At 52.1% G+C, this 24,439-nt stretch overlaps 1 protein-coding gene across 1 annotated transcript; it reads left to right on the top strand.

Moving 5' to 3' along the window:
- Nucleotides 1-20,370: 20,370 nt before the first annotated feature.
- On the top strand, nt 20,371-23,933 carry QKY (C2 calcium/lipid-binding plant phosphoribosyltransferase family protein). Its single transcript, XM_008780259.6, has one exon. The coding sequence runs from the start codon at nt 20,625-20,627 to the stop codon at nt 23,679-23,681; it is 3,057 nt and encodes a 1,018-aa protein (XP_008778481.3). The 5' UTR covers nt 20,371-20,624; the 3' UTR covers nt 23,682-23,933.
- The last annotated feature ends 506 nt before the right edge of the window (nt 23,934-24,439 follow it).

Here is a 24,439-nt window from a genome sequence, read left to right as displayed (position 1 = left end):
GCTCTTCGGCCACTTGGAGCCTCATCTCGAGGTCCCTGGTCGTCCTCCCCGCCGCAGCCTGACCTCCCTCCTCTACTGCCTTCAGTTGGCTCTCGGCCCTCGCCAGAAGCCTCGCCTGTTCCTCGTAGCACTCCTCCAGGCGGATCATGTACTGGGCGAGCTAAGAGATAGGAAAAACGAGGGCGTCAGGCGGGGATCAACAGAGCCTATAAATGATGAAAGCAACCAAAAGAACACTCACCGACATGAGACAGACGCAGCTGGCAGCCCCAACGTCAGGGACCCTCATCTCCCGGACCTGCCTGCGGTCCTTCTCCAGCAGTACCGTCTCGATGAGGCTTCGGGCGCCGGCGAAAGTGAAGGCCGACCCCGACTTCTCCCCGGAGTCGGACGGTGGTTCCGCAGCCTTACCCTTACCCATCGCTTGGGGAAGAGTCATACTGACCATGCTCGGGGCGGGGACCGCCCCTGGAATTGACAGGGTCCCGCTCGGCCGGGGCCTCGGCGCGTCCCTCCTCGTATCATCCGGAGCCGACCGAGTCAAAGGCTGGGCTGGGGACCGATCACGTCCGACCCGTCCATCTCGGCCGCGCCCGGGTGATGCCTCCGGAGAAATGGTAGTCTCGGCATCGAAGGGCTGATACAGCGTCAACTCCCGGTCCGCGCCCGCGGCGTCCCCCTGATCGGTGGGTCCGGACCCGTCTGTCGGCGTCGGAGTCGCCTGCCGGCGGGACTTCTTCGCCGGTGGGGCCCCGCTCGGAGGAGCTCGTTTCTTCCTCCGGACTGCTTCCAGTAGGGACGTCCTACCAACAGCCGTTGCCTTGTCCGACCGCATGACGTCGTCGATCTCTGCAAAAAGGACGAGGTGGTCGGAGGTTGAGAAACTGAAGGAAAGAACGAGACGAAAGAGGAGAAAAGAGCTAAAAAAGAAATGGTGGCGGGCTCACGGTCAGTGGGGACCGAGCTCAGACCAACGTTCACCAAGGTATCCTCGAAAATAAGGCAAGCCACCGAGGGGAGCCGGCCCTCGGCAACCAACCCCTTCAAGACGGCGACGCCATCGGATTCCTCCCTCGACAACCTCGATAGGCCAATCGGGGACTTCATCGGCGTCTCCCAGGTTGCCCTGATTCCCCAAGAGGGATCTACGTCAATGAAAAAGAAACGCTCCTTCCAGCCGTGAATGGAGGAAGGAGCCTCCTTGACGAGGCCGCACCCTCGCCGCGCCGCAAAGCACCACCACCCTTTGTCCTGGGGGTGGCCGCTCAGGCCGTAGCATTTCCAAAAGACATTCAGGGTGGCGGGAACCTCGTGCATGCGGCAGAGAACCTGGAAGGCCGTCAGGGCGCGCCATGAGTTCGGCACCAGTTGCGTCGGCGCCACTCTTAAACCCCGAAGCACCTGCACAACTAAGTCCGAGGGGGGAAAGCGAAACCCAGCCTGAAGAATGCCCTCATTGATGGCGACCTTCCCTGGAGGAGGATGGGACATCCTCTCCTCAGGCCCCGGGAGCGTAACATTGCAGGCCTCGGGAAGGTGGTATCGAGCCACGAACCTATCTAGGTCTTCAGCGACCAGCTCCGTCTTAATGCGGTCTGCTCTCACTTCGCCCATCCCTAATGGCCAGTGAATCTACGGTCAGGACGGGGTCAAGAAGGGGGAAAGGACCGGAACGACTGGAGTACCCTAATACAAAAGGAGAAAGTATGGAGAGCCTTAAATTGAAGAATGGGGCAACTCACCGGAAGAAAAGGAAGAACGGCTCCGAGAGCGTCAAAGGAGGAGCAAGCGAACAGTCCGACGGCAATGGCGGCAGCGCAAAGGAGAAACTCGAAGATGTTTGTAAAGAGAAAGGCGGACGGAGGAGGGCCCCCGGTTAAATAGGCGGAAAGGTGGGTGACGCCTCGGTGACGCCAGAGGACGCCTGGCTGCCGAAGGGTCGCTCGCGCCCCAAAGGCGAATCGACGCCATTAAGGAGGGATGTCCGCCGAAATCCTCAGACTGCCAGGTCAGCAACAACCGCCGTACGCCATAAAGAAGGCGGGGAGCTCGAAGCGCGCGCGCCTCTCCGAGGGATGGCGGCAATCTCGAAGCATCACTCCCTTCACCCGTTCCCCTTCTGATTTCAGGCTCGGAAGTGGGGGGCTACTGTTACGGGGGAACTTAGCCACCATGCCCCACGTGACCGGCACGCGCGCCCAGGAAGACTACGGCAGCCCCTTGATCCAGCAATCCGACCCCGAGTCGGACATCTTCAGCTCCGCAGCCCGACCCCGAGTCGGCTGCCCCTTGATCCAGCAATCCGACCCCGAGTCGGACATCTTCGGCTCCGCAGCCCGACCCCGAGTCGGCTGCCCCTTGATCCAGCAATCCGACCCCGAGTCGGACATCTTCGTCTCCGCAGCCCGACCCCGAGTCGGACATCTCTCGACAACGACAGGCTATTTTCCAGAGGCACGCTGCGGCCCTCTGCTCCACTACTCCCTGCAACGGTCGTATCCGGCGCTGCTCCACGATCCCCTGTAACAGCCGTACAAAGCGGAGCTCCACTACGCCCTGTCATGGCCGTACCCAGCGCTGCCCCACGACGCCCTGTAACGGCCATGTCAGTGGCAGCTCCATCGTGCTACACGATGACCAACCCCCCAAAAGGGCCCCCCAGCCTGGTATATATGCGGCTGGGGGGAGAAGGGGGAGGGTAAGCAAGAACTTCCAGAGCATTCTCTTACTTGCTACTATTATCTCTCCTTCTCCTCCAATCTCCTCTGACTTGATCGTCGGAGGGCCCCCACTACCCCAGTGGTGGTGCGAGGCTTGCTTGCAGGTTTCCCGGTGGAAAGTGGAGCGCAATCAACACCAACCAAGGCAACCCAAACGGAACCCCGTTCACACCGCTGTGCCAATCGTTCTCGGTTTGGACCACCAGCAACAGTTACCAAAATAAAGGGGGAGTGATATGAATTACTAAATTCATTAATAGAAATAACTTGGACAGGGAGAGCACAACTTGAATATCCTTGAGTGGTTCATGGAAATAGGCTGAATTTTACTAGGAAGTATGCTTTTAAGCACCTAAGGATAATTTGTCCCCTTCATTGTTGATGACAAAAAGGGGGAGTAGATATAATAGAACTTAACTTAATTATGAAATGCAAAAAGGGGGAGTAGAACCAATATGGATATTGGATACATTGGAATGCAAAATACGAAATTCATACTCCAAAGTTGAATTAGAAAAGATAAAATTGAAGAATATTGGCTTTAAGATAATTGCCCTTCTGGAAAAGAAAGGGGGAGTCAAAAAGAACTTAGCCTTCAATTATCTTTAGCATCAATATTTTATTTTAACTTGATTCAAATTCAGTTGATATGCTAAAATTGCTCAAGAGCTATTAAGATCAATTTTATGCATAAGGATAGAACTGAAAATTGACTATTTTGAATTATGCACATTGTATCTAGCTCCAATCAAAACATTAGACTTGTATATCTGATCAAATACTGTGTATATGTTTAAATTTCGAATTTTGCATATACTCAGTGTTTTGTCATCATCAAAAAGGGGGAGATTGTTGATCCCCTAATGGATTTTGATGAATACAAAACACTAGAGTATAATACCATTTATCTTAACAATTTAATTGAGGATTTCATGTGTTTTATTAAGAATATTGTTAAGAAATGTCTAGGCAAGTTCCCATAATTTTTATGGATTTATTGAAGAATTTTTGAGATGAAGAAAACAGATCAGGGACAGCCGAGACGTCTCCTGATGGTCTCAGAGACGTCTCTGGCACAAACAGGAAGAACTGGCACACTTGGAGACGTCCCCGGCACCTGGTGAGGCGTCTCGCAGGGTCGGAGTCGACTCTCTCAGTAGCGGAGTCGACTCTCTCAGTGGCGGCAGAAAGGCCGATTTCAAGTGATATGCGCGAGCCGTCCCCACAGTACGCGGAGTCGTCCCCGCAAGTAAAAAGCTGAGTTTCCGAGTCGTCCCCGATGTAGCGGAGTCGGCTCTCTCAGGGTTTTCCAGAGGATGTCTTTTTCGGAGTTAAGGCAGCTGAGACGTCCCCTGAAAGAGCGGAGTCGACTCTCTCAGAGAATTCCAGAAGACATGTTTTTCGGAGTTATAACAGCGGAGTCGTCCCCAAGGCAGCGGAGTCGTCCCCATGCAAAAAGTGCAAACAAGCCGAGACGTCCCCGTAAAGTACAGAGACGACCCTCTCAGAAAAACAGAAAAATAAGGATTCAAACGGTACAATTCCAGAGTCGTCCCCATAAAGTGCCGAGTCGACCCCAAACAAAGTGAAAAGTAAATTTATACAGCCGAGACGTCTCGCGTTGAAGCGGAGATGTCTCCGGAGCGCCTGGGACGCGACTGACAACTTTTGCAGGTCTGGTTTGAATTTCAAATCTCTTTTACTTTATCTCTAACGGCTATATTTGCTTTTTGGGCTATAAAAGGGACCTCTTAAGTGCTTGTCAATAACTCTCCACCAACCCAAAGCTAGATCATTTAAGAGAGAAGCAAGAGAGAGAGGTTCAAGGAAGTGAGTGCATTCAAGTGAAGAAATCAAGTGCTTTCAAGTTTCCCAAGTGATTTCAAGCTCAACTACTCTCTTCCGCTCGGGATTCAAAGCTCACACTTAAGACTACGCGATCCACATCGGAAGAATCATCATTTCCCACGCTTCCAACGGCAAAAGGATTCTTCCGGGTTTTATTGCTTATCATTGTCATATTTGCTTATTTAGAGCTTTCCAATCTTTTGTAAAACTCTATCAATATTGTGCTTGTTCCAGTCAAGGGACTTGGAACAAGGGAAAGGCGTCCCAAGCCTAAGTGAAATTGGGGGTTATAGGGTTTGTTGTTAGCCCGGTGTAAAACAACGAGTTGGGTAGTGCACTCGCAAAACTACCGGACTGTAATCTTGGATTATAGTGGAAATTCCCAAATGTGCTTTGGGGAGTGGATGTAGGAGCAGTGGAAGCTCCGAACCACTATAAAACCTTGTGTTTGCGATTGACCTTTCTCATTCCTCTTTCTTTACTTTAGTTCATACATTTGTGTGTTTTATTTTTAATTAGGCGAAAAGTTTTAAAACACCCAATTCACCCCCCTCTTGGGTGACCATCTCTGGGCAACACCCTAAGGCCAACGTCTAATTTGATTTTAATTTAATTTGGCTTAGGATATGGATGCAAGGTGGTGATTTTTGGGCTAAGGACAGGTAATGACTTCCTGACCTTATCTTTTTAATGGGTTTTGACCTTAAATTCTTTTATGCAAATGCTTAATACTAAATGCAGCAAATAATCAATGATTTTTTAAAGTTTATGCAATGTCATCAGGTTGTACTGATTAAATGAGCAAATAAATTTTTTTTTATTTTTTATTTTTAATTTTTTTATTTTTTTTATTTTTTTTAGTTTTTTTTGTATAGCAATAACTTGAATGTAAACACAATCCTTATGCGTCAGTCAATCTCTGAATGCCCGTTGAATAAGCTCTGAAGATTACTCCGTGAGGTGTCCCAATAGAGGTATGATAACCTCGGAGGATTGCACCCTATCAATTACTAGCAAAAATAATAATTTTTTAAATTTTTTTTGATTTAATTTTTTTTTCTTTTAAACTTCAAATTTCGAATCTCAGAATTCAAATTTTGAATTTAAAATTTTTTTGAATTTTTGAATTTTGAAATTTTGTTTAATTTTAATTTTTTTTTGAATTTTAAATTTTGAATTTTAAATTTCAGAATTTAATAACTACGAAATTATTAACTAGAAATTATCAAAATAAAGAAAATTAATAAAAATAAAAATAAAAACTTACTACCGGAGTGCGCTCACTCCGGACATCCAAAATTCGATTTGATCTTCGTGATCGTTCTTGCTTCTCGATTTGCCTTCCCGGCAACGGCGCCAAAATTTTGTTCGTCCGATTCATGTTCACCTAAAAATATGCTAAACAGATCATTGTTAGAACCGACAAATAAATTTTAATTTAATTTTACTCTTACCTTTCCTACTCGAAGAATAGCGGTTGTAAGAGGTCGATCCACAGGGAGGCGATTGGAGTTGCATAAAAATTAAAACGTTCACTCGGATTTGAAATTGATTTTTGAATGATAAAAGAAAAACATTATTTTAAGGATGTTGATGGATTCTCTAGTCTGCCGAAGAATGTTTTCTATTTGAAAATAAACAAAGGAAAGAAAAAAATTTGCAATTGAAATTTGATGCAGAGTAGAAGTCGATTTCTAAAGACAGAACATAAATTAAAATCGTCAATCGAACTGCAAAGATTTATTCCAAGGTTATCTTAAAATTAAGAATTCTAGAATGCATATAATAAATTGTAAAATATTAAATTAACACTTAGACATGTATTGCATAAAAAAAAATTAAAAGATTGCATAAAAAAAATAGAAATTAAACTGAACCTAGACCATGGATTGCATGAAAGAAAATTGATTGATTTCATAAAAAGGAATGATTACAAAAAGTAAAAAAAAATTGAAGATGAAGCCTAAAGCTTATTTCTTCTGCAAATTAAAATAAAATAAAATAAAATAAAATTTCATTTTCTCTCCCTTTCTCTCCATTTCTCTCCCACGGTAGAACTCAACATAAGATATAATTTTTTTATTCCTTTCTTCCCCCCAAGAACAAAGCAATGCTCTGTTTTCCTTCTCTTTTCTTTGGACCCGCCGGCCACCACCTCCGCCTTGGGCCAGCCGACTACCCTCCTCTTATAGCCCTTGGAGATGCGTTGGGGACGAGCTGGCAGCACGGTGATTGTGGAGCGCTGGGATTCCGAGAGAATCACGGGCGGAAGGGATGCTGCAAATGGGATCCGCTGGCTGGAGAAGAAACGGAAGGAGGGAGAGGGCGGACGCTGAGGACGTTGATCCAGAAAGGAGGAAACGCGGGATGTTGTCGCGGAAGGAAGGAGGCGCGCGTGGAGGCAGAGGGCGTCAATCCATGGGATTACGGGCTGCATTTAAATGGGCGGAAGAAATGGCTGGAAAATCGCTCGGGATCCTTGGATGCTTGAGCTCACGGGAGAGGCGGACGCTGGGAGGAGGCCTTGATGAAGCGGAAGGAGGGATCTGCGGGATGAATGCTTCACGGATGGAAGCTGGGAGGAGGCGATCACATGCGGACTCGGTTGGATGCCATTCATGGATGCGTGATGCAGGGGCGGGCGTGGGACTGCTGGGAGGAATCTTGGAGGAGGCGGACTCGGACGAGCGCGTGAGCTTCGTGGGATGCTAGGAGGAGCTGATCTGCCGTGGATCCGGGAAGAGTTGGAGGTGTCGTGGACGGCGGGATGGCAGTGGGAGAAGGAAATGAGATCACGGGTCATCTGTTCTGACTAGAGGTCAATTGCAAGTCTTTCAAGTCATGGGTCACCCAGCACCACATAGTTATGATGTGGCCAAATTAGATTTGCCCAAAATTATTTTCCAAAAGCACAAAAGAAATGGACCCGATTCGGATCCGAACCCGACTCGGACCCGACTCGATCTTCAACCGGGTCGGATCTGGGAAGGGATCCTTCTGAAGTCAAATTTGTATTCAATATGCATTTTATCTCTAATTTATGATAATCTGTGTCAAACCCAAATATAATATTAATCTAGTGAATTTATTATTATTGGTTAGCAATAACACTAATTTTAGTGACATGTAGGTCGCACTTTTGTGCTCTCATCATATACCATGCTTTTCTAAGAGTTCAGCAAATGGGCCAGGGTGTTGTCATGTTTCATCATACCTACCATAATATTCACCACCTCTATCAGACCTGACAATTTTTACTTTTCTATCTAATTGTCTTTCAACCTCAGTAATGTATACCTCTAGAATATCCACTGCCTGAGATTTTTCATGCAACAAATAGACATAACTATAATGTGAAAAATCATCAATAAAGGTGATAAAAGACTTCTCTCCACCAAATGATGGAGAGTCAAAAGGCCCACAAATGTCTGTATGGATAATTTCAACAAGTTCTTCACTTCTTGTGGCAACTTTCTTTGTGTGTTTGGTATGCTTTTCCTTAATGCAGTCTACACACATACCGAGATCAGTAAAGTCTAAGTTTGACAAAATCCCATCCTTTACTAATCTCTCTAATCTTTCTTTGGATATATGACCCAATCTTTTATGCCACAAGTTAGAAGATCTTTCATTTATCGGGTTTCATTTAATTCCAATATTACGATGCAAGGTCATAAGAGTTTCAGCAAAGTGATTATCAAGATTTACTTTATATAAGCCATCACACAAGATACCAGAACCAAGGAAGACATTGTCTTTGAAAAGACGCAAACTACCATTCCCAATTTTAAAGAAATATCCTTCACATCAAGTTTAGAAATAGAAAATAAATTTCTAGAAATAGAAGGAACATAAAGAGTCTGAAGCAAATCTAAATGACAACCAGTATTTAAAAACAAACGATAGGTTCCAACAGCTGTTACAGGAACTCTAACCCCATTCCCCAAAACGATAAAACTCTCATTTGGATCTTGCATCTGGGTTGTAAGGAATCCCTGCATCGTATTTGAAACATGAACATTAGAACCTGAGTCAAACCACCAAGTATTAGAAGGAACTTCAGTAAGATTTGATTCAAAACATACATAAGCCAAAGGCTCACCTTTCTTTTCAAACCATGCTTTGTGTTTATGGCAGTCCTTCTGATAGTATCCCAATTTCTTACAAAAATGGCATCTATCTTTGTTTTGTTTCTTCTTATGAATCTCGGTATCATGATGAGGTTCTTTACCCTTGGATGGTTTACTCTTCATGCCTTTTCTTGGCTTCTTCCATTTCTTCTTGGCTCCATGACTTACAAGATTGACAGAATGATGTCCTTGTTGCTTAAGTCTTGTCTCCTCTTGAACAAGCATACTGGTCAATTCATTCACATTCCATTTATCCTTAATAGTGTTATAGTGAATTTGAAATGATCCAAATTGAGGAGGCAAGGAGTTCAAAATAAATTGAACTAAAAAGGATTCATTCACATCCATCCCAAGAGCCTTCAGCTTAGCAGCTATATTTGTCATTTCAAGGATATGCTCATGCATCCCATGAGTACCATCAAATTTTATGGTGGTAAGCTTAGCCATTAACGTCCCAACTAGAGACTTATCAGCAGATCGAAAACGTTCTTCCACAGTTTTCAATAATACTTGAGCACTATCACATTCAGGAAGCGTTGACTTGATATTGTTCGCTATACTCATCCGCATAAACATAATGCTCAATCTATTCGATCTTTCCCAAGTCTTATAAAAAGATCTTTCTTCCGAGCTGCTCAAATCAGTAATGTCAGCCGGTTTCTCAGATTGGAGTGCTAAATCAAGATCCAGAACACCTAAGTGAAACTGGACTTGTTCATTCCACTCTGTGAAATTAGTTCCATTAAAGATCGTAACAGATGAAGCTTGCGAATGAAGCGAAACAGGAATAGATACTGCAATAAGAAAATTAACAATAAGAAAATGCTTACAACATTAACACTTTGAGTTAGCAATAATTATGAATAACATAAACAGTGTTACCATAATACACCTTTGGGTAGTAATTATGAAACACTAAATTACTATTATGGTGATTCCCAATTCATCTAGGAATAATTAATGATATAGGTCCAAAATTCAAATAGGTCTGTTGCCTTTGAGCATCCAATACCTATTAAATTAAGGATACTCATTAATTATCTTAACTCAGCAAATCAATCATTTGAAAGTGGTGTACCTTTGGGCCAATCCATAATATCTCATGATTGAAAAATGTTACGGGGGAACTTAGCCACCATGCCCCACGTGACCGGCACGCGCGCCCAGGAAGACTACGGCTGCCCCTTGATCCAGCAATCCGACCTCGGGTCGGATATCTTCGGCTCCGCAGCCCGACCCCGAGTCGGCTGCCCCTTGATCCAGCAATCCGACCTCGGGTCGGATATCTTCGGCTCCGCAGCCCGACCCCGAGTCGGCTGCCCCTTGATCCAGCAATCCGACCTCGAGTCGGCAATCTCTCGACAACGACAGACTGTTCCTCTGAGGCACGCCGCGGCCCCCTGCTCCACTACTCCCTGCAACGGCCGTATCCGGCGCTGCCCCACGATCCCCTGTAACAGCCATACAAAGCGGAGCTCCACTATGCCCTGCCATGGCTGTACTCAGCGCTGCCCCACGACGCCCTGTAACGGCCATGTCAGTGGCAGCCCCATCGTGCCACACGATGACGAATCCCCGGAAAAACCCCCCAGCCTGATATATATGAGACTGGGGGGGAAGGAGGAAGGCAAGATATATCTTCCAGAGTATCATCTCACCTGCTACCTTCTCCTTCTCCTTCTCCTTCGATCTCCTCTGACTTGATCGTCGGAGGGCCCCCACTACCCCGGTGGTGGTGCGAGGCTTGCTTGCAGGTTTCACGGCGGAGGGCGGAGCGCAACCAAAGCAACTCAAAGGGAACCCCGTTCACACCGCTGTGCCAATCGTTCTCGGTTTGGACCACCAGCAATAGTTGGCGCTAGAGGAAGGGCCCGGATCTCAGAGCGATCGTAATGGCACGGCGAGGTGGTCGTGGAGCTTCCAATGCTTCTGGTCGCGGGGCCTCTCGCGCCTCCGGCCGGGAGGCCGCTGCATCTCCAACACACTCTCAGCAACACTCCACCACCCCACCGCCCATTCAGACGGTCGAAGCCGCCCAGTTCGACCAGCTAGCCCAGCAGGTTCGCACCCTCGCGGAGGCGGTGCAGAATCTGCAGGGTGCGATGTCCCGGGCGCCGCAGCGGGCTCAGGAGCCACTGCTCCCTGAGCGCTCGCCTGTCCTCCTCAACCCGTGCTCCTTCCTCTCCCATGGGGAGGAGCGCCGGCGCGAGGAGGATTCTCGAGCACGGTCTATTCTGCCGGGACCTTCCCATCGGAGCTGCGCGGGGTACGAGAGGCGGGCCCGGGCGCGTTCCCAGACCCCCCAGTCCTCGAGGAACCCGCGCTCCAGTCGGTCCCCCACTCGCCGCTCCTTGTCTCCCACCCACCGGTCGCGCTCCCTGGACCGGCGGGTGGACGATCTCCACCGACAACTCCAGGTCCTGAAGGGCCATTCCAAAGATCCCTTCGCCGACTTAGAGATCTCCTCCCAGCCGGCACTTGCCTCGAGGATCCTGCAAACCCCGAATCCCCCAGGGTTCAAAATGCCGGCGATCGAGCCCTATGACGGGGCGGCAGACCCGCGGGATCACGTCGAGAGTTTCAGGACCCTTATGCTCCTCCACGGAGCATCAGATCCCCTTCTCTGCAAGGCCTTCCCGGCAACCCTCCGTGGCCCGGCGAGGGCGTGGTTCGTCGGGCTGGAGGCTGACTCAATCCGGTCTTTCGACCAGTTCACTCGCCTCTTCATCACTCATTTCGCCGTCAGTAGCCGGCGGCGACTGGTCTCCGACTCCCTCTTTGACGTCCGGCAAAATGAGGGAGAAAGCCTGCGGGATTATCTTACCCGCTTCAACAGGGCTACGCTGGAGGTCCGGAACCTGAGTCAGGAGGTAGCTCTTTCAGCCCTAAAGCGTGGCTTCCGGAAGGGCAGGCTCACCTTCTCCCTGGACAAACGCCTGCCGCGGAGCTTCCCAGAGCTGTTGTCCCGGGTGAACCAGTATGCGGACACCGAGGAGGCGGCCGCCCACCGGAGCAAGGAGGCTGCCGAGATCCCTCCAAAGCTTGAGAAGAAAAGGCGGAAAGAGGCATGCCAGAGGAGGAGCCCGACGCCCCAGCGTCGGCGCAGAAGCCCGTCGCCGGCGAAGAACCACGGCGCCCCACGCCCTCGTTCTCCGCCCCGACGTTTCAACCGGTACACCCCTCTCCTGACTCCCCGGGCCTAGATCCTTATGGAGATCAAGGGGCGGGAGGACCTCCCGGCCCCGAGACAGATACGAAGGATCCCTGAAAAGAGGCCCTCTCGGGCGTACTGTGAGTACCACCGAGACCACGGCCACGACACAGAGGACTGCTTCCAGCTTCGGGACGAGATCGAGGCCCTTATCCATCGGGGGCGTCTCGGTCGATATGTGAGCGACCGACGTCCCCCCGCAGACCCGCGTCCGGCCGACCCGGCTCCTCCGGAGCCTCGGGAGCAGAATCGACCCGTTGCGGGCGTGATCCACACTATCACTGGGGGCTGCTCTCGGCCCGTGAGGAACGCAGGGGGCTCGACGGAAGCGTCAGGGACGGCCGTCGTAAAGAGGCAGAGGGTCGGCAATGTAATCACCTTTTCTGATGAGGATGTAAAGGGGGTTCAGACTCCCCACGATGACGCCATGGTGATCTCCCTCACTATGGCAAACTATGATGTAAGGCGTGTTCTTGTGGATAGTGGAAGCTCAGCTGATATTTTGTTTTACGAGGCCTTCCAAAAGATGAGCTTGTCCAGACAGTTGTTGCACAAAATGTCCACCCCCCTCGTAGGATTCACCGGTGACGCTGTCCCGGCGGAAGGTGTCGTTGAGCTGCCTGTGACTGCGGGCGTCGCACCCGCAGAAGCCACGGTGCGACTCGGGTTCTTGGTCGTCCGTGTTCCCTCGGCCTATAACGCTATCCTCGGGCGACCCGGGCTGAACGCCCTTCGCGCGGTGGTCTCCACGTACCACTTGCTCATGCGGTTCTCCACGGCGGTCGAGATCGGAGAGGTCCGAGGTGACCAACCGACCGCACGGCAATGTTTTCTAGCAACCCTCAAAGGAAAGAAGCCCGTGGAAGCCCTAAGCGTCGAGTCCCTTGATGCCAGAGACGAGGTGGCCTTGCGGCAGGGGGAGCCGGCCGAGGGTGTGGTCGAAGTCCCCCTCGAGGAAGGCCGCCCCGACCGGGCGGTCCGGGTCGGCGCCAATCTCGATCCGGGAGCTCGGGCCCGGTTGGTGGAATTCCTCCGAGCCAATACCGATGTATTTGCCTGGTCGGCGGCCGATGTACCTGGGATCGACCCGGAGGTCATTTCTCACGCCCTCAACGTCGACCCGACCCACCGACCAATAAAGCAGAAGAAGAGACACTGTGCCCCGGATCGGATCCGGGTGGTCGACCAGGAGGTAGACAAGCTCTTGGAGGCAGGATTCATAAGGGAGGTAAGCTACCCCGAGTGGCTGGCAAATGTTGTACTTGTCAGGAAGGCGAGCGGGAAGTGGAGGATGTGCGTCGACTATACCGACCTGAACAAGGCGTGCCCTAAGGATAGCTTTCCGCTTCCGCGAATAGACCAACTGGTCGACGCGACTTCCGGATATTAGCTGCTGTCTTTCATGGACGCCTTCTCCGGTTACAACCAGATAATGATGGCCCCACAGGACGAGGAGAAAACTGCCTTTATAACAGACCGGGGGCTGTACTGCTACAAGGTAATGCCCTTCGGTCTGAAGAATGCTGGCGCCACTTACCAGCGCCTCGTCAACAAAATCTTCAAAGAGCAAATCGGCCGGAACATGGAGGTGTACGTGGACGATATGCTGGTGAAGAGCCGCCATGCAGACCAGCACATCGCGGATTTGGAGGAGACTTTCACCAACTTGCGGAAGTTTCGCATGAAGCTGAACCCAGCGAAGTGCGCCTTCGGCGCTTCGGCCGGAAGGTTCCTCGGTTTCATTGTCAACCAGCGGGGTATCGAAGCCAACCCGGACAAAATCAAGGCCATCCAAGGTATGTCCCCTCCGACCAAAGTAAAGGAGGTTCAGGAGCTCGCTGGAAGGGTCGCCGCGCTTGGACGATTTGTGGCAAAATCGGCCGAACGCTGCCAACCATTCTTCAAGGTGTTAAAACGCCCGAAAGACTTCCTCTGGACGGCCGAATGTCAAGCAGCATTCGACCAGCTCAAGGAATACCTGGCGTCTTCTCCTCTACTGTCCAAGCCGCAAGAAGGGGAGATGCTCTACCTCTATCTGGCGGTCTCCCCAACCGCGGTCAGTGCGGTGCTGGTTCAGAAAGAGGCAAAGCTCCAGAAGCCCGTGTACTACATCAGCCGGATCCTACGGGATGCCGAGACGCGGTATACGAAGGCTGAGAAGATCGCCTTCGCGCTGCTGATCGCGACCAGGAGACTCCGCCCCTATTTCCAGGCCGCATCCGCCTCGAAGAGCGCGCGTATCGCGGCCGCTTAACTGACATTCCTTGCAAGCAGCAACTGGCGATCCGATTTCCCAGGTAACGCCTCAATTAGCATTTAATACCCTTCTGGTGTTCCCCAGGCGACGCTTGGAGAATAGGAGAAACACGATCGTAGCTGGCCACGGAGAAATTCCGTCGAGCGGCAAGCGACAGGCGCGTGACCAACGAGCGGAATTCCCCGAGGCTCGGCCCTCGGATGCCAGGCTAACCCGATGATCATCCCGGGAGCAGACTAGCCTGAAGCCCCGACCGGTCGCCTCGGCTTGCGCCAGCCTTGGCCGACCAACGAGCGGAATTTTCCGAGACTCGGCCCTCGGATGCCAGGCTAACCCGATGATCATCCCAGGAGCAGACTAGCCTGAAGCCCCGACCGGTCGCCTCGGCTTGCGCCAGCCTTGGCCGACCAACGAGCGGAATTTCTCGAGTCTCGGCCCTCGGATGCCAGGCTAACCCGATGATCATCCTGGGAGCAGACTAGCCTGAAGCCCCGACCGGTCGCCTCGGCTTGCGCCAGCCTTGGCCGACCAACGAGCGGAATTTCCCGAGGCTCGGCCCTCGGATGCCAGGCTAACCCGATGATCATCCCGGGAGCAGACTAGCCTGAAGCCCCGACCGGTCGCCTCGGCTTGCGCCAGCCTTGGCCGACCAACGAGCGGAATTCCCCGAGGCTCGGCCCTCGGATGCCAGGCTAACCCGATGATCATCCCGGGAGCAGACTAGCCTGAAGCCCCGACCGGTCGCCTCGGCTTGCGCCAGCCTTGGCCGACCAACGAGCGAAATTCCCCGAGGCTCGGCCCTCGGATGCCAGGCTAACCCGATGATCATCCCGGGAGCAGACTAGCCTGAAGCCCCGACCGGTCACCTCGGCTTGCGCCAGCCTTGGCCGACCAACGAGCGGAATTCCCCGAGGCTCGGCCCTCGGATGCCAGGCTAACCCGATGATCATCCCGGGAGCAGACTAGCCTGAAGCCCCGACCGGTCGCCTCGGCTTGCGCCAGCCTTGGCCGACCAATGAGCGGAATTTCCTGAGGCCTAACCCTCGGATGCCTGGCCTAGCGCCGGAAGAATTTCCTGAGGCCTAGCCCTCGGATGCCTGGCCTAGCGCCGGAAGAATTTCCTGAGGCCTAGCCCTCGGATGCCTGGCCTAGCGCCGGAAGAATTTCCTGAGGCCTAGCCCTCGGATGCCTGGCCTAGCGCCGGAAGAATTTCCTGAGGCCTAGCCCTCGGATGCCTGGCCTAGCGCCGGAAGAATTTCCTGAGGCCTAGCCCTCGGATGCCTGGCCTAGCGCCGGAAGAATTTCCTGAGGCCTAGCCCTCGGATGCCTGGCCTAGCGCCGGAAGAATTTCCTGAGGCCTAACCCTCGGATGCCTGGCCTAGCGCCGGAAGAATTTCCTGAGGCCTAACCCTCGGATGCCTGGCCTAGCGCCGGAGGAACTTCAAGAGTCAAGAGTCGGCGAGGCGCTACCGAGAGTTAAAAAGAGGAAGGATGTCCGCCGAAATCCGCAGACCGCCAGATCAGCGACAACTGCCATACGCCATAAAGAAGGCGGGAAGCTCGGAGCGCGCGCGCCTTTCCGAGGGATGGCGGCAATCTCGAAGCATCACTCCCTTCGCCCGTTCCCCTTCTGGTTCCAGGCTCGGGAGTGGGGAGCTACTGTTACGGGGGAACTTAGCCACCATGCCCCACGTGACCGGCACGCGCGCCCAGGAAGACTACGGCTGCCCCTTGATCCAGCAATCCGACCTCGGGTCGGATATCTTCGGCTCCGCAGCCCGACCCCGAGTCGACTGCCCCTTGATCCAGCAATCCGACCTCGGGTCGGATATCTTCGGCTCCGCAGCCCGACCCCGAGTCGGCTGCCCCTTGATCCAGCAATCCGACCTCGGGTCGGATATCTTCGGCTCCGCAGCCCGACCCCGAGTCGGCTGCCCCTTGATCCAGCAATCCGACCTCGAGTCGGCAATCTCTCGACAACAACAGACTGTTCCTCTGAGGCACGCCGCGGCCCCCTGCTCCACTACTCCCTGCAACGGCCGTATCCGGCACTGCCCCACGATCCCCTGTAACAGCCGTACAAAGCGGAGCTCCACTATGCCCTGCCATGGCTGTACCGAGCGCTGCCCCACGACGCCTTGTAACGGCCATGTCAGTGGCAGCCCCATCGTGCCACACGATGACGAATCCCCGGAAAAACCCCCCAGCCTGATATATATGAGACTGGGGGGGAAGGGGGAAGGCAAGATATATCTTCCAGAGTATCATCTCACCTGCTACCTTCTCCTTCTCCTTCTCCTTCGATCTCCTCCGACTTGATCGTCGGAGGGCCCCCACTACCCCGGTGGTGGTGCGAGGCTTGCTTGCAGGTTTCACGGCGGAGGGCGGAGCGCAACCAAAGCAACTCAAAGGGAACCCCGTTCACACCGCTGTGCCAATCGTTCTCGGTTTGGACCACCAGCAACAAAAAACTATAAGTCATAATTTGCAAAGTCACTATCTTAATATCCGGGATTAGAGTATTTGATGACTTGATGTCTATTAAACATTCTAGTTGGGTTACTTTGGCAACTACCAAACTATTTTATAATATAGACATCAAATTAAAATAATGACATTGCACATAATTAACAATTCATAATATGAAATTAAAATAAAACTTGTATCTAATATTTTACTAATCTACACAATCAGTACATGTGTCATATTATGCTATCAAGTATACTAAAATGTAAAATAAATGACAGAAAATTTTATCACATCACCCTACAAGGACCTCTGCATAAATAATATGTTTTACAGGGACTAAATTAACATATTTTGAGGACCTCTGCATAAATGATATGCTTTACGGGGACTAAATTAAAATATTTTGATTCTTATAGCCCTGGAAGGATGTCAGCATAAATAAAATGTTTCATAGGGGCTTAACAGAAATAATTTCATCTTTTAACAGCCCTCTAAGGACTTCAGTATAAATAAAATATTTGACAGGGACTTAACAAAAACATTTTCTTCTTTTAACAGCCCTGGAAGGACCTAAACATAAATAAAATGTTTCACAGGGATTTAACAGAAACATTTTCTTTCTTTAACAGCCCTGGAAGGACTGTAGGCATAAGTTTAACATTTAATAGGGACTGCATAAAAACAATTCTTCCTTCTAACAGCCCTGGAAGGACTGTCTACATAAATAAACTATTCAGAGGGGCTTAACCAAAAATTTTCCTTTTATTAGTCAAATGAATTTAGGTTCCGAGTTGAAACCTAAAAACCCGAACCCGTTATGCCCTTTTTTTTAAAATGCAGCGGTTTAACAATTACGAGTTTGGGTTGAAACCCAAAACCCAGACCCATTATGCATAAATTAATTGTTTTTTAAATGAGAAGAGGAGATGGGCTGACCCGTCTTCTTTCTCTTTTAGCGGCGGGCTAGGGTTCAACCGAACCCAGCCCGCCTGCCTCCGATCACCGGGCAGCGAGCGCTGCTGCCTCCTTCCGGTGGACTCGCCGCCTGATGGCGAGCCCACCGGCGGTCACACGCCACCAGGGGCAACGCCGGCGGGCTGGGGTTCTGTCGAACCAAACCTGTCGGCCCTTAGGAGCGGCAAGGAGCGGCGATCGGCATTCATGCCGTCTGCCGCCGGATGCAATGCCGGCCGACGGCGACTACCCGGGCGATCGAGCCACCCGCAGGAATCCTCCGCCCGACAACGATCATCCCGTAAGTTTTTCTTCCCCCTTTTTTTTAAACGTGTGGGAGTGAAGTCGTCGGATCCTTTGTTGGCTCTCGATGCCATATGCCGGCCAGATCCGGCATCAGCAGGGTCAAACCCCAAGGGGGGTTGCTTGGTCGGCCGTCACAGGGTCAGACCATCCCAATGCCTTGTCCCTGCGGCCGTGGAGGACTGTCCTTGGCTTGATGGACTGTCAAAAATAGGCCTTTTACCATGATCTAGTTTTACCCTTTACTGTGATCTGGTTATAGAATGAACCAGGCTCTGATACTACATGTAAACATCTGTAAATAAGATCATAAAACAACCATGAAGGGTAGCGTACCTGGATCCATGGATTTTCTGAATGATCAAGCTTCGTTTCTCCCTTTTGGCCACTGTTCAAACACTCGGTGATGGATTCCGATTTTTGTGTTCATGTTATGGGCAGAAGGTGAGACCCCTTCGAATATCCTACCATCAAGGATATTATGCTTCCACTTCTCTAGAAGTCAATTACGGTAGGTAATCATCCTGTAACTGACCACGTTATGGTCATGTGGGTCAAAACCCAACATGTTTGCCATATTGGATCATCATCTCTACTTTTGTCGTATGACCTGGATTTTATTTGCACATAACCATCATGGAGCTCTTTATTTTCAGAAGGCTGAGGAACATGTTTGAGGTAATATCAGCAACCATTAAGTAAGCCATGCACTTTAGAATGAAATTGAACTTTGGGTGGCACAAGCTACTTGCCACTGTTTTCAATTGCATCGCATGCTTCAAGCTTTTCTCCACGCTGAACCTTTCTATGAAAATGAGAACATCAAATCTTTTACTTTCGGCATTCCAAGTGCTTATCCTTGTTAGCCCCACCTTAAATTAACTGATCTTCAGGGAAGCTACACTCAACTTCTCACATGTGCGCTGCTTATCTAATGTCGCAGCCATCTGTTAAAAACATAGTTAGCTAGGTTCTTTGGAGAGAACAATCATTAATAATCATGACTGATATGGCCCAGATTCGATGCCCACTAAGATTGTGGATGTTATTTTGGGCGACCAATGGCTGAGTCGACACATGGTGTGTGCGATCTATGCTAGGGTGAACCTCCAGGCGAATAGCGTGGGTGTTTACAGCTTGACATGATCCCAACGCAGCACATAATGAAAAATATAACGGCTCAGGTTGGTTGATAAGGAAGGGCGTAACCATTTGTCCAAAGATCCCGCAATCCTCTCTTTATATCTAAATCATACTAAGAATCTCTAGGTAAGAAAACTTTCACCATGCTTTTAACTTATGGCTCGTACTCGCAAATCTCTTCTGTTCTACCGAAACTCTGTTTGATTTAAGCATCGGATAATTTTTCGCCGAACATATTTCGACAACTCCTGATTGCTTTTTTTTATTCGCAGGTCGAATCCCATGCGGTGCAGACGAGCTCCATCCAAGCTGACTGATTTCCATCAATGCCAACCTTATGACAACTCCACTCGGTTAGGTTTCCGGGCGGCAACAATGACGAATCCAATATTAACATTTCTCATCAAGTGGATCACCCTTAACGCACCTGTTGTGGGATGGGGTTCCGAACTTTAGTCCCACATTGACTAATCAGCGGAAAGATCTGTGCCTTAAATGGGGGGCTCAATAACCTCTTCTTATTGAGGCGCCTTTTGGGACAAAACCGTGAGGGGTGGAAAGGGTGATTCCACCCGGGACGCCATCAGAGGGTGGACCCCCGGGAGCGGTCGACGATCCCCGATCCCCAGAGCGGATAATACCTCGATGAGGATGCAGTCGCTTTCTCTGCTCGGCTGGTGTGCGGACTGTTGCCGGGGTGAAAACCCCGCAACAGATAGCGCTAGAGGAAGGGACCCGACCACGCACAGACCTTCCTGCTTGGGGGGGCTGTGTTGTGGGATGGGGTTCCGAATTTTAGTCCCACATCGGCTAATCAGCGGAAAGATCTGTGCTTTAAATGGGGGGCTCAATAATCTCTTCTCATCGAGGCGCCTTTTGGGGGCAAAACCGTGAGGGGTGGACAGGGTGGTTCCACCCGGGGCGCCACTAGAGGATGGACCCCCGAGAGCGGTCGACGATCCTCGATTCCTAAAGCAGACAATACCTCGGTGAGGACGCAGTCGCTTTTCCTGCTCGGCTGGTGTGTGGACTGTTGCCGGGGTGAAAACTCCGCAACAGCACCTATTGCTTTAACTATCGTACTTCTGACATCAGAAAGCGTGCGATACTGTAGTCTTTTATATTAGTCACCAAGCTGTAATAATATTATATTAGAACGGTCCCGATAGATTACTGCTCGAATTAATGGAGTGGCTTAAGGTTTGATATATAAGCGGCTAAAGCCGAATTCGATTCGGGAAATCGCGGGAAGGAACCTGACACTAGAGTCAGCAGAGGAAAAGAAGAAGAGATCAGTTGAAGCAGACGAGAGAATATGAGAAAACAGAGCGTCCGTCGCAAGAAATCCTTGTCTTGGAATCCAGCAAAAGCTTTCTCTAGATAAAGCAAAAGCAAACACCCCCTCTCTCCTCTCGCCCGCACCTTGCTTTCTTAAAAAAAATTCCTCCCTTCCAGCAGCCACAACATCAAAAAGAACCACCGAAAGAGACCAGCTCTCCTCTCCTCGCTCTCCTCTCCTCTCTACCAACCAAACCCTACCTCTCGCCTGAGATCGAGATCGAGATCGAGATCGTGATCGAGATGAGAGCATGATGGCCATACCACCATCGCCGACCGTCCGGAAGCTGGTGGTGGAGGTGGAGGACGCCCGGGGCCTCCTCCCGAAGGACGGGCAGGGCACTTCCAGCCCCTACGTGGTGGTGGACTTCGACGGGCAGCGGAAGCGCACCCGGACAGTTCCCCGCGACCTCAATCCCCAGTGGCACGAGCGCCTCGAGTTCGTCGTCGTCGACCCCGCCACCATGGAGGCCGAGGAGCTCGACGTCGAGGTCTACAACGACAAGCGCCTGGGCAACGCCGCAGCCGGCGGCCGCAAGAACCACTTCCTCGGTCGGGTCCGCATCTACGGTACCCAGTTCTGCCGCCAGGGCGAGGAGGGCCTCATCTACTTCCCCCTGGAGAAGCGGAACCTCCTCAGCTGGATCCGCGGCGAGATCGGCCTCAAGATCTACTACTACGACGAGCACCTCGAGGAGAAACAGCCCGAGGAGCAGCCGTCGGCGGAAACCGAGCAGAAAACCCGGGACCCGCCACCCCCAGGGGAGGAGCCCCGAGACCTTCCGGAGGTCCCCGCGCCGACAGAGACCGCCGTGGAGACGCAGTCGCCCCCGCCGCCGCCGGTCTCCGTCGTGGTGGTGGAGGAAGACCCGCCGCCTCCGCCGGCTGCTACCGTGGCACACGTGCAGGTGGGGGTGGTGTCCCCGCCGGCGACGGAAGAGACGATGGAGGTGTACCCGCCGGAGGTGAGGAAGGTGCAGACCTCGCCGTGCGTCCCGATGGGGGGGATGCCAAGGCGATCCAATTCCAGCGGCGGGGATTGCGCGGCCGCCCCGAGGGTCATCTCCGGCCGGTTCGTCTCATCCTGCGACCCGGTCGACCGGTCCCAGTCGTCGTACGACCTGGTGGAGCCGATGCAGTACCTGTTCGTCCGGGTCGTGAAGGCGCGGGGCCTCCGCGAGTGCGCGTGCGAGAGCCCCTATGTGAAAGTCCGCACCGGGTCGCACGCGATGCGGTCCAAGCCGGCGCGGGACGGGTCCGGGAACCCGGAGTGGAACCAGGTCTTCGCTTTGAGCCAGGCCAAGCCTGATTCGACGCTGGAGATCTCGGTCTGGGACGGGGGGCCCCACGAGGGCTTCCTGGGCGGCGTGTGCTTCGACCTCTCGGACGTGCCGGTCCGGGACCAGCCGGACGGGCCGCTCGCCCCGCAGTGGTACCGGCTTGAGGGCGGCGACGACCGGGGCGGCGTCACCGGGGACATCATGGTCGCGGTGTGGATGGGGACCCAAGCCGATGACGCGTTCCCCGAGTCGTGCAACTCGGACGCGCCCTACGTGAGCTACACCCGGTCGAAGGTGTACCAGTCCCCCAAGCTCTGGTACCTGCGGGTCTCCGTCATCGAGGCCCAGGACCTGCGGATCGCCGCGCCGCCCCCCGGCACGCCCTTCGACATACGCGTCAAAATCCAGCTAGGCTTCCAGTCGGCGAGGAGCAGGAGATCGACGGTCAACAGCAGCTCGTCGGTGTTCTCCTGGCCGGAAGACCTGATGTTCGTGGTGTCGGAGCCGCTCGACGACGAGATGATCATACTCGTGGAGGACCGTTCGATCAAGGAGGTGGCCCTCCTGGGCCATGTGATAGTGCCGGTGGGTTCGGTGGAACAGCGATTGGACGAGCGGCAGCTGGTAGCGTCCAAGTGGTACAATCTGGAGGGCGGGCCCAGCGGCTACTGCGGGCGGGTCCACCTGAGGCTCTGCTTGGAGGGAGGGTATCACGTCCTCGACGAGGCCGCGCACGTGTGCAGCGACTTCCGGCCGACGGCCAAGCAGCTGTGGAAGCCCCCGGTAGGGGTGCTGGAGCTTGGGATCCTCGGGGCACGTGGCTTGCTCCCGATGAAGACCAAGGGCGGGGCCAAGGGGTCCACCGACGCCTACTGCGTCGCCAAGTACGGAAAGAAGTGGGTTCGGACCCGGACCATCACGGACAGCTTCGACCCGCGGTGGAACGAGCAGTACACGTGGCAGGTGTACGACCCCTGCACGGTGCTGACCATAGGGGTGTTCGACAACTGGCGGATGTTCGCCGACCTGGTCGGCGACCGGCCGGACTACCGGATCGGAAAAGTCCGGATCCGGGTGTCGACGCTGGAGAGCAACAGGGTATACACGAATTCGTACCCGCTCCTGGTGCTGCTGAGATCGGGCGTGAAGAGGATGGGGGAGGTGCAGGTGGCCGTCCGATTCGCGTGCCCGGCGCTGCTGCCGGACACGTGCGCGATGTACACGCAGCCGATGCTGCCGCGCATGCATTACCTCCGTCCGATCGGGGTGGTGCAGCAGGAGGTGCTGCGGGTGGCGGCGATCAAGATGGTGGCGGGGTGGATGGCTCGGTCGGAGCCGCCGCTGGGGCCGGAGGTGGTGCGCTACATGCTGGACGCGGATGCCCACACGTGGAGCGTGCGGCGGAGCAAGGCCAACTGGTTCCGGATCATGGGGGTGATCGCGTGGGCGGTGGGGCTGGCGCGGTGGGTCGACGACGTCCGGCGGTGGCGCAACCCGGTGACCACGGTGCTGGTGCACGTGCTGTACCTGGTGCTGGTTTGGTACCCGGAGCTGGTAGTGCCCACGGCGTCGCTCTACGTGTTCCTCGTCGGGGCGTGGTACTACCGGTTCCGGCCGCGGACGCCGGCGGGGATGGACATGAGGTTGTCGCAGGCCGACACCGTCGACGCGGATGAGCTGGACGAGGAGTTCGACACGGTGCCGAGCGCGAAGCCGGCGGAGGTGGTGCGGGTGAGGTACGACAGGCTGAGGACTCTGGCGGCGAGGGTGCAGAGGGTGATGGGGGACTTCGCGGCGCAGGGGGAGCGGGTACAGGCCTTGGTAAGCTGGAGGGACCCGAGGGCTACGAGGCTGTTCATCGGGGTGTGCCTGGTGGTGTCGCTGGTGCTGTACGTGGTGCCGCCCAAGATGGTGGCGGTGGCGCTTGGCTTCTACTTCCTCCGCCACCCAATGTTCAGGGACCCCATGCCGCCGGCCAGCCTCAACTTTTTCCGGCGGCTTCCAAGCTTGTCGGATCGGTTGCTGTAGGTTCCAGTTCGCAGCAGGGGAAGTGGGGGAGGATTGTGATCGAGTTCCGTACTGTGGGATGGTAATAAACTGAAGAGTTGTCAACCTAGGAAGGAACGGTATGGTTCGGTTGGGCAAATTGATTTTTTTTTTTTTAAATAAAAATGAGGAAGAGCATGGTAATTGGAGTGTTTTTTGGGGTGAATTTTCTAAGGCTTCCTTTGTGTATTGAAAAGATGATTTGATGAATGATATCGAAAGTATTTCTCTAAACAAGTGTTTACTTTTGAGCTTGGAGTCATTATATCTTGCAGTCGCAGGATTTCTAAATATTTCTAGATACGTAGGCTTCATAAATATTACGTTAATTTTCTAACGGAAATATAAACAAAAAAAAATTGTCCTAAAAGAGTAACCACCGATCACAATTAATATAAACATTTAGAATTATTGCTAGGAAATCGAAGCTATATTTTAGATGGATAGGAAAGAAATTGTGGAACCATAAGTAAGAAAGTATAGTTTAATTATAGGAGCGTGATGTTATAGATAGGGATGGTAATTTATGGTCACATTTGTCAACCCAACTCAAAAATGAACTGCTTTAAGCAATTTGAGTTTGACATAAATGAATTTAGGTTATAAACGAATCTACCTCTCTAAACATATTTATTAAATGAATTAGGTTGAGGTTTAAATTTTAGATTCATTCGATCTATTTTGACATATTTAATAATTAGATCAGATCATAACTTAATCTGTTTAATCTGTTTAAGGCC

Source organism: Phoenix dactylifera, chromosome 1, assembly GCF_051530095.1.
Source record: "Phoenix dactylifera cultivar Ajwa chromosome 1, Ajwa_hap1_PhDact_Kaust_v1.1, whole genome shotgun sequence".
In the NCBI taxonomy this organism is placed as follows: domain Eukaryota; kingdom Viridiplantae; phylum Streptophyta; class Magnoliopsida; order Arecales; family Arecaceae; genus Phoenix; species Phoenix dactylifera.
The sequence above is the reverse complement of the archived record's forward strand: the minus strand, read 5'-3'. Positions and strand labels throughout refer to the sequence as shown.